This window comes from Phascolarctos cinereus, unplaced genomic scaffold (assembly GCF_003287225.1).
Source record: "Phascolarctos cinereus isolate Bilbo 61053 unplaced genomic scaffold, phaCin_HiC Scaffold_4;HRSCAF=312, whole genome shotgun sequence".
NCBI lineage: Eukaryota > Metazoa > Chordata > Mammalia > Diprotodontia > Phascolarctidae > Phascolarctos > Phascolarctos cinereus.
This window is the reverse complement of record NW_027555847.1, coordinates 592,954,164-592,966,181: the sequence shown is the minus strand read 5'-3', so window position 1 is coordinate 592,966,181 and position 12,018 is coordinate 592,954,164. Positions and strand designations below refer to the sequence as shown.

The window sequence follows — 12,018 nt, the reverse complement described above, 5'->3', positions numbered from 1 at the left end:
CTGCCTTGAATTTTGTCTTGGCTACCATGCCTTACCTTTTTGATTAGATGTAGGCATTTGTTTCAGCCCTGCTCTACAGAGGTTGCCTTTCCCCAATCTGGACAGCTCTGCACATCCTACTTCCTTCTCCCTTTTCTGCTACACACTGTTACTTGTCACCCTGGGACAACTCTACCCTCAGGCCAAGCCTACCATGGAAAACAACAGCCTACCTGAACTCATTCCTCAACGATTAATAAGCTCCCATCTTATCATTCCTTCCCCAGTCCCGTGATTCTGAACACCCAGCTGCCATTGTTCAAATCCTGTTCCTGGCCTCCCACCAATTATTCCCTTATTCTTACCTCCTTAACCCAATTTCAGGTCTATCTCTTTTGCCTTTTGTAATATTATATTCTAAAATCTCCTTTGGTTTTTAGTACAGGCTTTACAGGTCAGGTATAATCCTGAATGTGTGGTTCTTTGGTATTTGAACTGCTTCTTTCTTGATGTTTTAAATATTCTTTCTCTAATATGGATTTTGGCTGTGACTTTTCCTTTTGGGATTCCTTTCAGGGAGATGATTAGTGGATTCTTTCTATTTTCACTTTGCCCTCTGGTTCTGATAGAACTGGGAAGTTTTTGTTTATGATTTATATATTTCATTATAAAATTTGGTGTTCAGTCTTTTTTTTTTTTTAAGTCATGGTTTTTAGGTAGTATAGTGATTCTTAAATTCCTTCTCCTTGACCTATTTTCCATGTTAATTGTTTTTTATACCAGATATCTTATATTTTCTTCTATTTTTTTGTTTTAACGTTTCTTGCTGCCTCATGTAGTTACTGATTTCTGTTTGTTTGTTTTCCCAGTTATCAGTGTCTCCTTTACTTGGATGAAGTTAGCCATTTTTTCTTCTAAGCTCTTTATTTTTCTTAAAATTCTTCCAGAGCTTTTATTTCATTTTTCATTTCTTTGATTTTTCTCATGAAAAAAAATTCATTTTTCCTGTGAGTTTCTGTTTGCAATTGTTATAATTACTTATGTCTTTTTTGGGGGATATCTTTAGAAACATAACTTTTACTCTGGTTAGTGTTTTTTTTTAAATTTACTCATCTCTCTTGTTTTAGTTCCTGATTTTTTTTTCCCTTGGGGCCAGGTTCTGGCCCTCCTGTGCTTTGGGGCTTTGGGCTAGGGTGGTAGCCCTTGATTAGTCTTTCCATCAGTGCTGTGCTCTTCTGGGATTAAGCCTTTCTTCCCGTGACTTTGAAGTTCAGAGCACTGGATCTTCATGGGCACTCTAGGGCATCACAGAACAGAATGCCAGAGATCTTGGAGCCCCTGGAACTTATGTGTCCTGGTCTGAGTATGCCCTGATGTTCTCTGCTTGTTGCCACTCTTGGTATCTTTGGAGCCTTACTAGTTACAGTTATCTGTGGCCTCTCTTTAGTAGCACCGGAAGACTAGGCTTGCTTGCCTGTGCCGGCTTTGTTGAGACCACCTAACCCAGGGATGGGGAAAAGGCCGCAGGTTCCCCACCCCTGCCCTCTCATCAGTTATCCTCAGGCTTCTGGCCGTCTTTGTTCTTTTTAGTGTTATTTCTTTCTCTTCTATAAGGACTTCAGAGCCTGTGATGCCAGTGAGGGTCCAAACATGGTTGATCCATTATCTTTGATAGTGAAAAGTTTTTGAAAGAGTTTTTGCAAATCTTTTCCATTTTTCTTCTCTTTTTAGTTTTCCTTCCAGTGTCAACTGTGTTTAGTTGGCATATCGTGCTAAGGTTTCTTTAAGCAAGTTTTATCCTCTACTGCTTCTCTCTGTTTTATGAGATAATGTTGATTAGCATCCATCGTCCATCATCCTCCTTCTTAAGATTTTGCGGCTAAGTTCATAGTCTAACCTTTGTTAACCGTCGCTATCCATTTGGTAAATAAGTCATATGCTTGCTGACTAAGGTGCTTCCTGAGTTCTTTCAGTTTTCTTGCTGAGGAAACATTTATATTTATTTAACTTCTGGATAAAGTAATAGATGATGATGATGATGTCATTTCTGTTGTCCATGTTCTGTTTTTGATCTTCAACAACTTGTTTAAATAATCTAGATCTAAATCTTTTTTTAATTGTAAACTACATCTTTTTTTGTCATTGTTATTGTTTCTTCTTGTTTTTTGTTTGTTTTTTAACTAATTCTGATTACTGATCCTGGAGTCAAGAAGACCTGAGTTCACATCTGGTCTCAGACATTTACTAGCTATGTGACCCTTGAAATCTGCATCACTTAACCTCTGTTTGCCTCAATGTCCTCATCTGTAAAATGGTTATATAGAACCTACCTCCCAAGGTGGTTGTGACGATAAAATGAGATAATATTTATAAAGCTCTTTGTAAACCTTAAATCTCTTTATAAATGATACTATTATTACTGTTGTTATTGTTATTATTATACAGTTAAGTGAGTTCTTCATTTGTATTTTCAAGAATAAATGAAAACCTCAGATCTTAACATTTCAAATCTACTTCACTTTCACTGAGTGTTGTATTTCTTTCTTTTCATTTTAGATTATCTAAAAAATCCAGTTATGTGAGACAGTTCATTTTCTAACAGTACTAGATGACTAAGCCATTATTGTACTAGACACAAACAACTTTTTATTCCACAGTTACAAAATAGCATTTATTTTACTTAGTGACCATGATGATCATGGTTGTTAAAACATTTGTGGTCTTTGACCTCCAAGAGGTCAAACTAAAATATCCTCAAATAATTATTCTTTTTATGCAATTTTAAAATCTAGTAGCAGTTGTTAAGCATGCCTACTAGGCAGTGCGTCATATTGTATATAAAACATACAGTAGATGTGTTTTTGTTCTCTAGCTGGTTACATTATAAGAGTTGCTATCCAAAGAGAGAAGAAATAATCTTTCAATGGCCTGAACATATTCAGGTTTTCTCCTCTGGACCAAGAATCTAAGGCAATTTTTTTTTTAAACTTGCATACTGTAAGAGAAGAAGTAGTTATGTCTCTGCCATGTTGAATATTTTGGAAGGAGGAATGTACAACTCACCCTCTGGCCTTGCTCTTCTGCAACCCCGCTACTGATGGGCTTCTGTGAGTTAGCTATCCAGTAAGGCATGGATAGAGAGAAGCCTAAAATTACATTGATGCCAGGATGTGGAGTAGGGAATGATATACAGATCCTCAAGTAATCTAAAATAAATCTGAGGATTAGGGTTCAAAGCTGAAATGTTTTCTTCCATATATTCTTTCACGTTGTCCATCACCCTGTCATGTTTTAGAAGGAAGAGTTCATCCAACCATGGTCTTTGAAATCTGCGAGGAAATCTGCCAAGAAATCTGAAAGAGCAGGCTCAGCCACTAGAAAATCAGCTGTGAAGAATGAGGCTCCTGATGAAACGCTGGAGCAGGATCTTACTGGGAAGAGGTGGGTACAATTACAAAGGAAGTTATTGTTCTGTTTTACCACCCAGACACTATTGGAGCAAACAGGTGTGTTTCCATTATCCACAAATCTCATTTGTTTGAGAGATTTTCACTTTCAGTAGAAACTGATAATTAATTGAGTGGTATTTGATGTGGGTTCTTATGTTTCAGGAGTAAATATTCCTGCTTGTTACTTCTGCATGTGAGTGCACACTACTGAGGGGTAGGTCCAGAGATTACTAATGTCAAAGGGAGAATCCTTTTGAATTCTAGAGTCCTATGTCTTACTAAAGTCCTTAGACCTCTCAGAGAATCTTGCTCTTAATAAGGCAGCAAAGAGTAATGACATTGTTTCATTTTATTTCTTGTTATCTAACTTTTTCTTAACTTTGCCCTTTGCCTATCCTTCACCATCAGTGAATCTTATTTCTTTTTTTTTTTTGGCTAGGCAATGGGGTTAAGTGACTTGCCCAGGATCACACAGCTAGTAAGTGTTATGTGTCTGAGGTCGGATTTGAACTCAGGTCCTCCTGAATCCAGGGCCAGTGCTCTATCCACTGAGCCACCTAGCTGCCCCAGTGAATCTTATTTCTAAGAACTGTTATTTTCAGTTAAGTTCAACAAATAATTATGAAGTGCCAACTGCACATAAAGTACTGTATTTTAAGTGTTGAGGATCAAAGATCACAAAAGGTACATGATTTAAAGGAACTTACATCCTATTTGTGTGAATGTATAAAGGCAGACGATGGAATATTGAGTCCGGGGAATGGTTACTAGTTCAGTTTTGTTTCTCCCTAGCAGAATGAAAGCACCTGGAGGGAAGAGGTTTTTGTTTTTGTTTCCCAGTGTCTGATATAAAGCAGGCAAATAATAAATGCTTATTGATTTTAATGTAATTGAGTTTAGATTAAACATTTAGATGAGTGTGTAAAACAGAGTAGTGTAAATAATTTTGAAAAGATAGGTGGCAGTCAAGTTGTAGAGACCCTTATGTGCTAGGATAAGGAGTATCTGTTCTATGCTAGAGGCAGTACAGAAGTCACTGAATATATTTGAATAGTGAAATGATATGGTCAGAACTGGGCCTAAAGAAAATTTTCTGATGATTGTGCAGGGGATGAATTGGAGACAAGAAAGACAGGAAAGAAGCATGGAAACCTTTAGGAGATTTTACCTAAGACCAGGCCAAATGTTATCATGGCCTATACTAGGGTGATAGATGTGGAGAGAAGGGGACTGATGTGAGAGATGCTACTGAGGTGGAGGTGACAATATCCTTGCAACTGATTGGAATTGGGGGGAGAGGAAGAAAGAAGAGTCAAGGTTGTGAACCTGCGTGACATGTCCAATGCGCTGTGGGTGAGAATGGGCCAGGAGATCAAGACTGAGCCTCAGGCTTTGTAGATCTGTGAGTCATCTGCCCGGAGAAAGGAGGCCCAGGCTGGAGACTTGAGATGCACCCACAGTAGGGAGCAGGAAACAAGATGATGATAAATCAACAAAAGAGCCTGAGTAGGCAGACAGGTAGGAAGAAGAACCAGGAAAAAGCAATGTCCTAAAAATCCAGAAAAGAAAGAGTACCTAGGAGGATAAGGGAGACGCTCTAGAGATAGCAAGAAGGATGAAGCCTGAGTAAAAACTGTCAGATTTAGCAATTAAAAGATCATTGCTAACTTTGGAGAGAGAAGTTTCAGTTCAGTGATGAAATAAGAAGCCAGAGTCATATTGCAAAGGTTTGAGAAGTGAGTGAAAAGAGAGGAAATGGAAGGAAGCAGTGAACACAGCTTTTTCTAGGAGTTTGGCTATAAAATGGAGAAGAAACATAGGAAGATAGCTGGAGAGGATGGTAAGGACAAATGATGATTTTTTAAAAAAAAAATGTGGCCGTGTTTGAAGGCAGCAGTGAAGGATCCAGTAAATGAAGAAGAAATTGAAGATTAGGGAGAGATAGGGCTTAACAGTGGGAGTAATCCTCAAGTACCGAGGAGCGGATGGCATCAGCGGCCTTTGTAGGGGAATTGTCTTTGGGGAGAAGGGTCACCTCTTCATCAGTGACTGGAGTAAGGGCAGAGATGCTTTAAAATAATGTCAAGAGGTTAGGAAATGAAAAGGGAAGAAGAGATGTATATTATGGCAAATACCCTCTATCTTGTTAGTAAAACTTCAAGACCTTTCAGTGAGAAGGTGGGAAGAGGTGAAGATGTGGGAAATTTGAGGATTGAAGAGAAGATTTTGAATAATCTCTGGAGAGTGGGATAGTGAATCATTTAGGGAGGAGTAAAATCGTTGGATTGTTGCAGTGGAATTTAAAGTTCTTGACAGGAAATAACGTGTAATCACTTGGAAAGATAGACTAGAGATTCTTGAATGGAGGAGTGACATGGTTGGTAAGCCTGTGCTTTAGATATATCAGTCTGGCAGCTGTGTGGAGAGACAGGAGGCAGGGACACTGATTAATTTATTTATTTTAGTGGTTCAGGCATGTGATGATGAGGTCCAGGACTAGCGTGGTAGTAGAGTGTGTAGATAGGAGACAGATGTGATAGAGGACGTAGAGAAAGAAGAAAAAAGGGCCCAGATCAGAGTCGTGGCTGTGTTTAGACACCTGGTGTAGAACACGGATGATGATCCTGAAGTGGAGATTAAGAAACATTGGTCAGACAGGTAAGAAGAGAGCCATCATGGATCAGTGTTGTGAAAAGGGAGGAGAGAATAGTCACAAGGAGCAGGCTGTCAACAGTATTGAATGCTTTTCAGTAAGGTCAAGAAGGATTAAGATGTAAGAAAAGGCCTTGGATTTAGCAATTAAGGGATTACCAATGACCTTGAAGAAAATATTGGTGGAGATAATAGCCAGATCACAAGGTGTTGAATGGGAGCTGGACAGGTGCCAAACAGAAACTTCGCTTATTTAGGTTTTTTTTACCTTGGATTGATATTGTATTGATAGTTTAAATGTCATACTTCTGGTGGTTTGGGTTTTCTTGTTGTTGTTTTTTGCTTTTTGGCATTTGGGGTTAAATGACTTGCCCAGGGTCACACAGCTAGTAAGTATCAAGTGTTTGGTCTGAGGCCGGATTTGAACTCAGATGCTCCTGACTTCAGGGCCGGTGCTCTATCCACTTTGCCACCTAGCTGCCCCTTTAAATGTCACACTTCTGAATCATAGACCAAGAAAGTGAAAGAGAAAACAATGAAACTCAAAGCTTATCATTCTTAGGTCAATTCCACCTACTAGAAATGAGTAATTTCCCATGTCTATAGCCTTTGTGCTTATTAATATAGATACTCTAGTAAATAACAGTAAGAGTTTTTAATCCAGTGCAGAGATTTTTAAAAATAATTGACCTAACTGAAAAAAAAAACTTTTAAAATTTGAATTATTTTGGGTAATACTCAAGGTTTGATATATCATTGATAGTGAAAATTAGTTTTATTGATGGCTTTTGTTTCATTTTGTTTTACATTGTGGTCATTTCCAAATCTAATCTCCCCTTTCAGTATGGAACTTTCACTTTTAAAGAAAAACAACCAAGCAAAACCAACTGATAGAGTGACCCCATTTGAATAACCTGTGAAATATCCTGTACCCATAGGCCTTTCTCCCCACTTCTGCTGAGAGGAGAGGGATCTGTTATGTGTTCTGTTCTCTAGAACCAAGATTAATTATTACGGTTCCTCGGACTTATATTTTATCTATTACTGCAAAAATGAAATACTGTTTTAATTTCCACTATGGTATTATAGAAAAGACATTGTTAGATAGTAGATGTTATATATAATGCTTTACTTAGTGTCAGCAAGACTTGGGTTCATATTCTACCTCTGATACTTACTAGGTGTGTCACCATCTAATCTCTGATCTTCAGGAAATTCTCTAAGAGTATAAATTAGAAACAATTTGTGATATGAGTAAGTGGATGAAGTTCCCAGAGCAACAAAATCACCAATAGATTACGTTAGCTAAAACAGTATCTTTTTTTTCCCTAAACTAGCTTCCCTCCCAATTTCCTATTTTTCAGTCATCAAAGTATAAAACCTTGGAATTATTTTTTAAATTTTAATTTAATTTTAAATTTTAAAAATTTTTTCTCTTCATATATCTAATTTTTCTTTCACAAATTTTCTCAAGTCCCTCCCTTTTTTACCTTTTCTGTTGTTATAAGCTTTGCTCAGGCCCTTATCATCTCACGCCTGGACTATTCCAAACAACTCCCTCCATTTATCTGTAACTTAGAGTAATATAGAGGTGCTTGGGTTGCTGAGAGTTTCTAGTAAATTGCCCACAGTTATACAACTAATAGTATGTGTCAAAGACAGCACTAGGACAGGCTTCTTTACTCAGAGGCTAGCTTATCTGTTTTGTAATGCTGCTTCTAAATGAAATACTATGTTGGAAAGCAAAGCCAAAATGGTGGAGTAGCAGGAAGAAATACAGCTGAGCTTCCTCCCCTTCCCCCACAATTTCTCCACAAAGATCTAGAAAATGCACTAGCTAGAGTCTTGATTGGGAAATTTAAGAAAAAATTACAATACCATTTTTCTAGTCCAGCTGAGCACAGGGTGACAAACAGAGATGTCTGTGGACACTAGAGATTGGATCTAGCCTAGGATAGCCTCCTGGAGCATTCCCTGACATGATTTCCCAATGCAAGAACCAAGACTGTGCCTTCAGACAAGAAGAGGTCATTGGCCCACACAGAAAGGCCTGACCATGTACAAGATTCAGGTATCAATGCCCGTTGTTAGCTCTGTCATCCACTATCCAGTTTCAGGGCATAGATCCAGGGTAGACTAATGAGGTGACCTGTGCCTAAGGGTGCTGTTGCAGAGTGAAGATTGGGTGGGAATCTGACAGTGGGTATTAGGGGTTCAGAAATAAGCAAAAGTTGTATGACCAACAAGATAAGATTTAAACATGTTTTCAGATCCTTATGACCTCTCAAAATTTCCAAAATAGATATGACACACCAGAGATAAAGCAATTTCAGCTGTCCCCATGGTCTAGGACTCCAAGAACCAAAGAAGGTAAAAACATCATCAGCCTTACTCATGCTCCCTTAGCACCTTCTCTCCCACCATCAACCATGCTCACTAGCCAACCCAACCTATAGGCTTGCAGAAGAATGTCATGCTACACCCTGACTCCCCTGCCTAGAAATCCAAACTCCGAACAGCACTGAATGCTGAAGGAGAACAGAGGCAGAGATAGGTCAGAATACCTTTTTGGGTTTGTGATAGAGCCATGTGCCATACTCCCACTCCTTTCTCTCAGTGCCATGAAGATCCAGATTCCAAATGGCAGCTGTAATAGCAGCAGCATGGCAGTGCTCTGTACCACTGGGCTAGAGAACTGATGAACAGATGGGCAGGACACCAGCTATGTGCATTCCACTAAGCCTAAGAAAAAGAGTCTAGTACACAGCAGGGGCCAATTCTATCCCCCGCAAAAAGTCACTTAAGACAGAGACCTAGACTGGTAATCATGCATTGCCCATTTTGGGAGGAGACTGAGATGCTTTGAGATCCATCCACCAGGGAGATGATCAGACCGTGGCAGGGGTGGGGGTGGGGTGTAGGGAGAGGATTAGAAAGTGAGCAATAAGGGAAAATAAGGGGAGAAAAGATGGAAATTACCAAAGATTTCAGGAAGAAGAAAATTCAAAGACCTCAAGCATAAGCAGATAAACCAACAGGGAAGACATTAACATCAGAAAGAAATGTGGTCTAGAGATCTAATAAACAATGGGAAGTCTTATAAAAGAAACAAAAACAAGGATAAATGATAGGGAATACAAATATGCAGAAATGAAGGACAGTCTGGAAGAAGAGAAGCAAAAAGCAATAATATTAAAAGAAAGCATGCTGTCCATACACACAAAACATGTTGATCTCAAAGACAGCATGCACAGAGATAACTTAAAGATCATAGGTCTCCCAGAAGAATGTAACAAGTCAAAAAACCTGATATTACAAGAAAACTGCCTGGAACATCTGAACACAGAAAATAAAGCTCCAATCTAAAAGAGCCATAAATCATCTCCAGAAGGAAAAAAAAATAACAGCCTGAGGCTGCAAAGTCCAAGACTCACAGCATTTAAATTTAACAATTCCATTGAGAAACAACAAATTCTGCAAGCAACCAAGAAAAGACCTTCAAATACAAAGGAAAGGAAATTCAAATAATACAGACTATTCTGTACCCACAAGAAAATGCCAGAGAGAATGGAATAATGTGTTCTGAGAAATAATGGAGCTCAAGATGAAGCCGAAGGTGACCTACACTGCAAATCTGAGCATAACCGTAAATGAAAAAAGAACGTCTAATAGTAAAGAGGAATTTGAAATATTCTTTGAAAGAAAACTAACGCTAGAGAGATAATTTGCTTTCCAAATACCCCAGACAACAGAAATTCGAGAGAGCAAAATGAATATTGCAGCCAAAGACAGCAACAGCAATAGAGTGACACCAAAAAGAGACTATTAAGAGATTTTTTTCTAAATATACGAAAGGAGACAAGGATGAAGGTGGAAGTCAGGTAGAGATGATGGTAGTGAGTTGGGCCTGTGGAACTGTGGATTGAACCACACAAGCACACCTGACTTATAAGTTCTTTGTAGGACTAAATTAAAAAATGGGAGGGTGCATGAAAGAGATGGAGGAGAATCAAGAGAAGTATGTGATGTGCACTGGTCAAATCATAGGTGAGCAATGAAGGGCAAGTGAATGCTGTGGTCTCTCAGGGAGAGGATAGTCTACAGGGGGAGTGATTGAAAAGAGAGCAAATGAGGTATGTCTTGTTTTGGTGGGTGGGTGGTGGTGGTGCTACTGATGAAGAGAGATGTTCTGTGAATGGAGATGGGGGCCTTGCACTGGGTATTTTCTGCAGGCATTTGGTGCTTGGAGAGATCATTTTGTTCAATAAAAGTCAATGCCTAAACATTGGTCCTCAAAATAAATAAATGTTTGACTTCAAGCATCTGAAAAAATTCTGAAATTGTGGCTTGGTACAGGACACCAAAAACCATTCCCCAGTAGATTAAGTGTTCAAAGGATATGAACAAACTTCTCCAGAGGAATCACAGCATATTAACAATCACATGAAAGAATGTTCCAAATCACTAATAATACAAGAAATGCAAATAAAAATAATGTTGAGGTTTCACCTCACACTCTGAGAACTGCACAGAGAGGCACAACGCAAAGATGACAAAAGATGGCAAAAGTCAATGTTTGAAAGGCAGTTACAGTAGTACATTGTTAGTGGAACAGGGGAATCATCAAGACCATTCTGGAAAGCAATTTGATTATTATGCAAATAAAGTGACTAAAACATCCATATGCTTTGACCCACTGATTCCGTTATTAGGCTTATGTCCCAAGGAGGCCACTGATAAGAACAAAGCCCCCATATACACTTACAAAAAGCAGCTCTTTTTGTGAGAGCAAATAATCTGGAACAAAGTAGATGTCTAAAGATCAGGGAATGGCCAAATGGTGGAACATTGATGTGTGATGTTACTTTACTGCAAGAAATGACACATGAGATGAATACAGAGAAATATGGACATCTGCATGTACTGCTGCAGAGTGAAGTAAGCAGAGCCAAGAAAACTACACAATAACTACGACAATTTAAATGAAATAACAGCCACAAAATCAAAAGTGAATGTTAAAAAAGTTATAGAGAAGAAACATCTTTTGGAAGAGACACAAAAAGACATTCTCACTCCATGCCTTGGCAGAAATTGGAGGTTCACAAGTATTAACAGACATTTTTAGATTTTTTAAAATATATTTATCAGCTATGCTTATTTTGCTTCTTTTTCTTTAAAAATTGTTGTTCAGTTGTGTTCAACTCTTCATGACCCCATTTGGAGTATTCTTGACAAAGATACTGGAGTCATTTTCCATTTCCTTCTGCAATTCATTTTACACTTGAGGAAACAGAGACAAATAGGGTTAAGTGACTTGTCCAGGGTCACACAGGTGGAAGTGCCTTAGCCTGGATTTGAACTGAGATCTTCCTGACTCCAGGCCTGGTATTCTATCAGCCTCACCACCTAACTGCCCCCTTTCTTTAAAAATCCTGTTTTGTATAGGGGATGGAAAGAGAATGAAAGAGAACCTGGATGAAACTATGGTGATGCCAAAAAAAAAAAGAGAGAGAGAGAAGAAAAACCCCAAAGCAATAAAATCTATTTAAAAAGTTTTTTAAAATAACACAGTAGAAAGCATAGAAATAAATATCTTTCCTTAATATGATAAGTAGAATCTATTTCAAACCAAGATCCAACATTATCTCTATTAGAGCTTTACTAGAGACCTTTCCAAAAGGTTAGAGGGATAAAGTGAGGGTGTCTTTTATCACCATTACTATTCAATTTAGTGCTATAAATGCTACTTATAGTAATAAGCCAAGAAAAATAAATTGCTATAAACATAGGCAAAGAGGCAACACAATTATTGTTTTGCAGATGATATGACAGTTTACTTAGAGAACCCTAGAGAGCTAACGAAAAGACTACTTAGAGACTGCTTAAAACAAGTTAACAACTTCAGCAAATGTTCAGAATAGAAAATAAACCCGTAGAA

At 38.3% G+C, this 12,018-nt stretch overlaps 1 protein-coding gene across 1 annotated transcript in view; it reads left to right on the top strand.

The window, feature by feature from the left end:
• RGS22 (regulator of G protein signaling 22) overlaps positions 1-12,018 on the top strand; it is a 173,125-nt gene that overhangs the window by 60,511 nt on the left and 100,596 nt on the right. Inside the window, exon 11 of the mRNA XM_078153679.1 lies at positions 3,275-3,420. Coding sequence (XP_078009805.1) covers positions 3,275-3,420 — 146 coding nt within the window. The remainder of the gene's footprint in view (positions 1-3,274; positions 3,421-12,018) is intronic.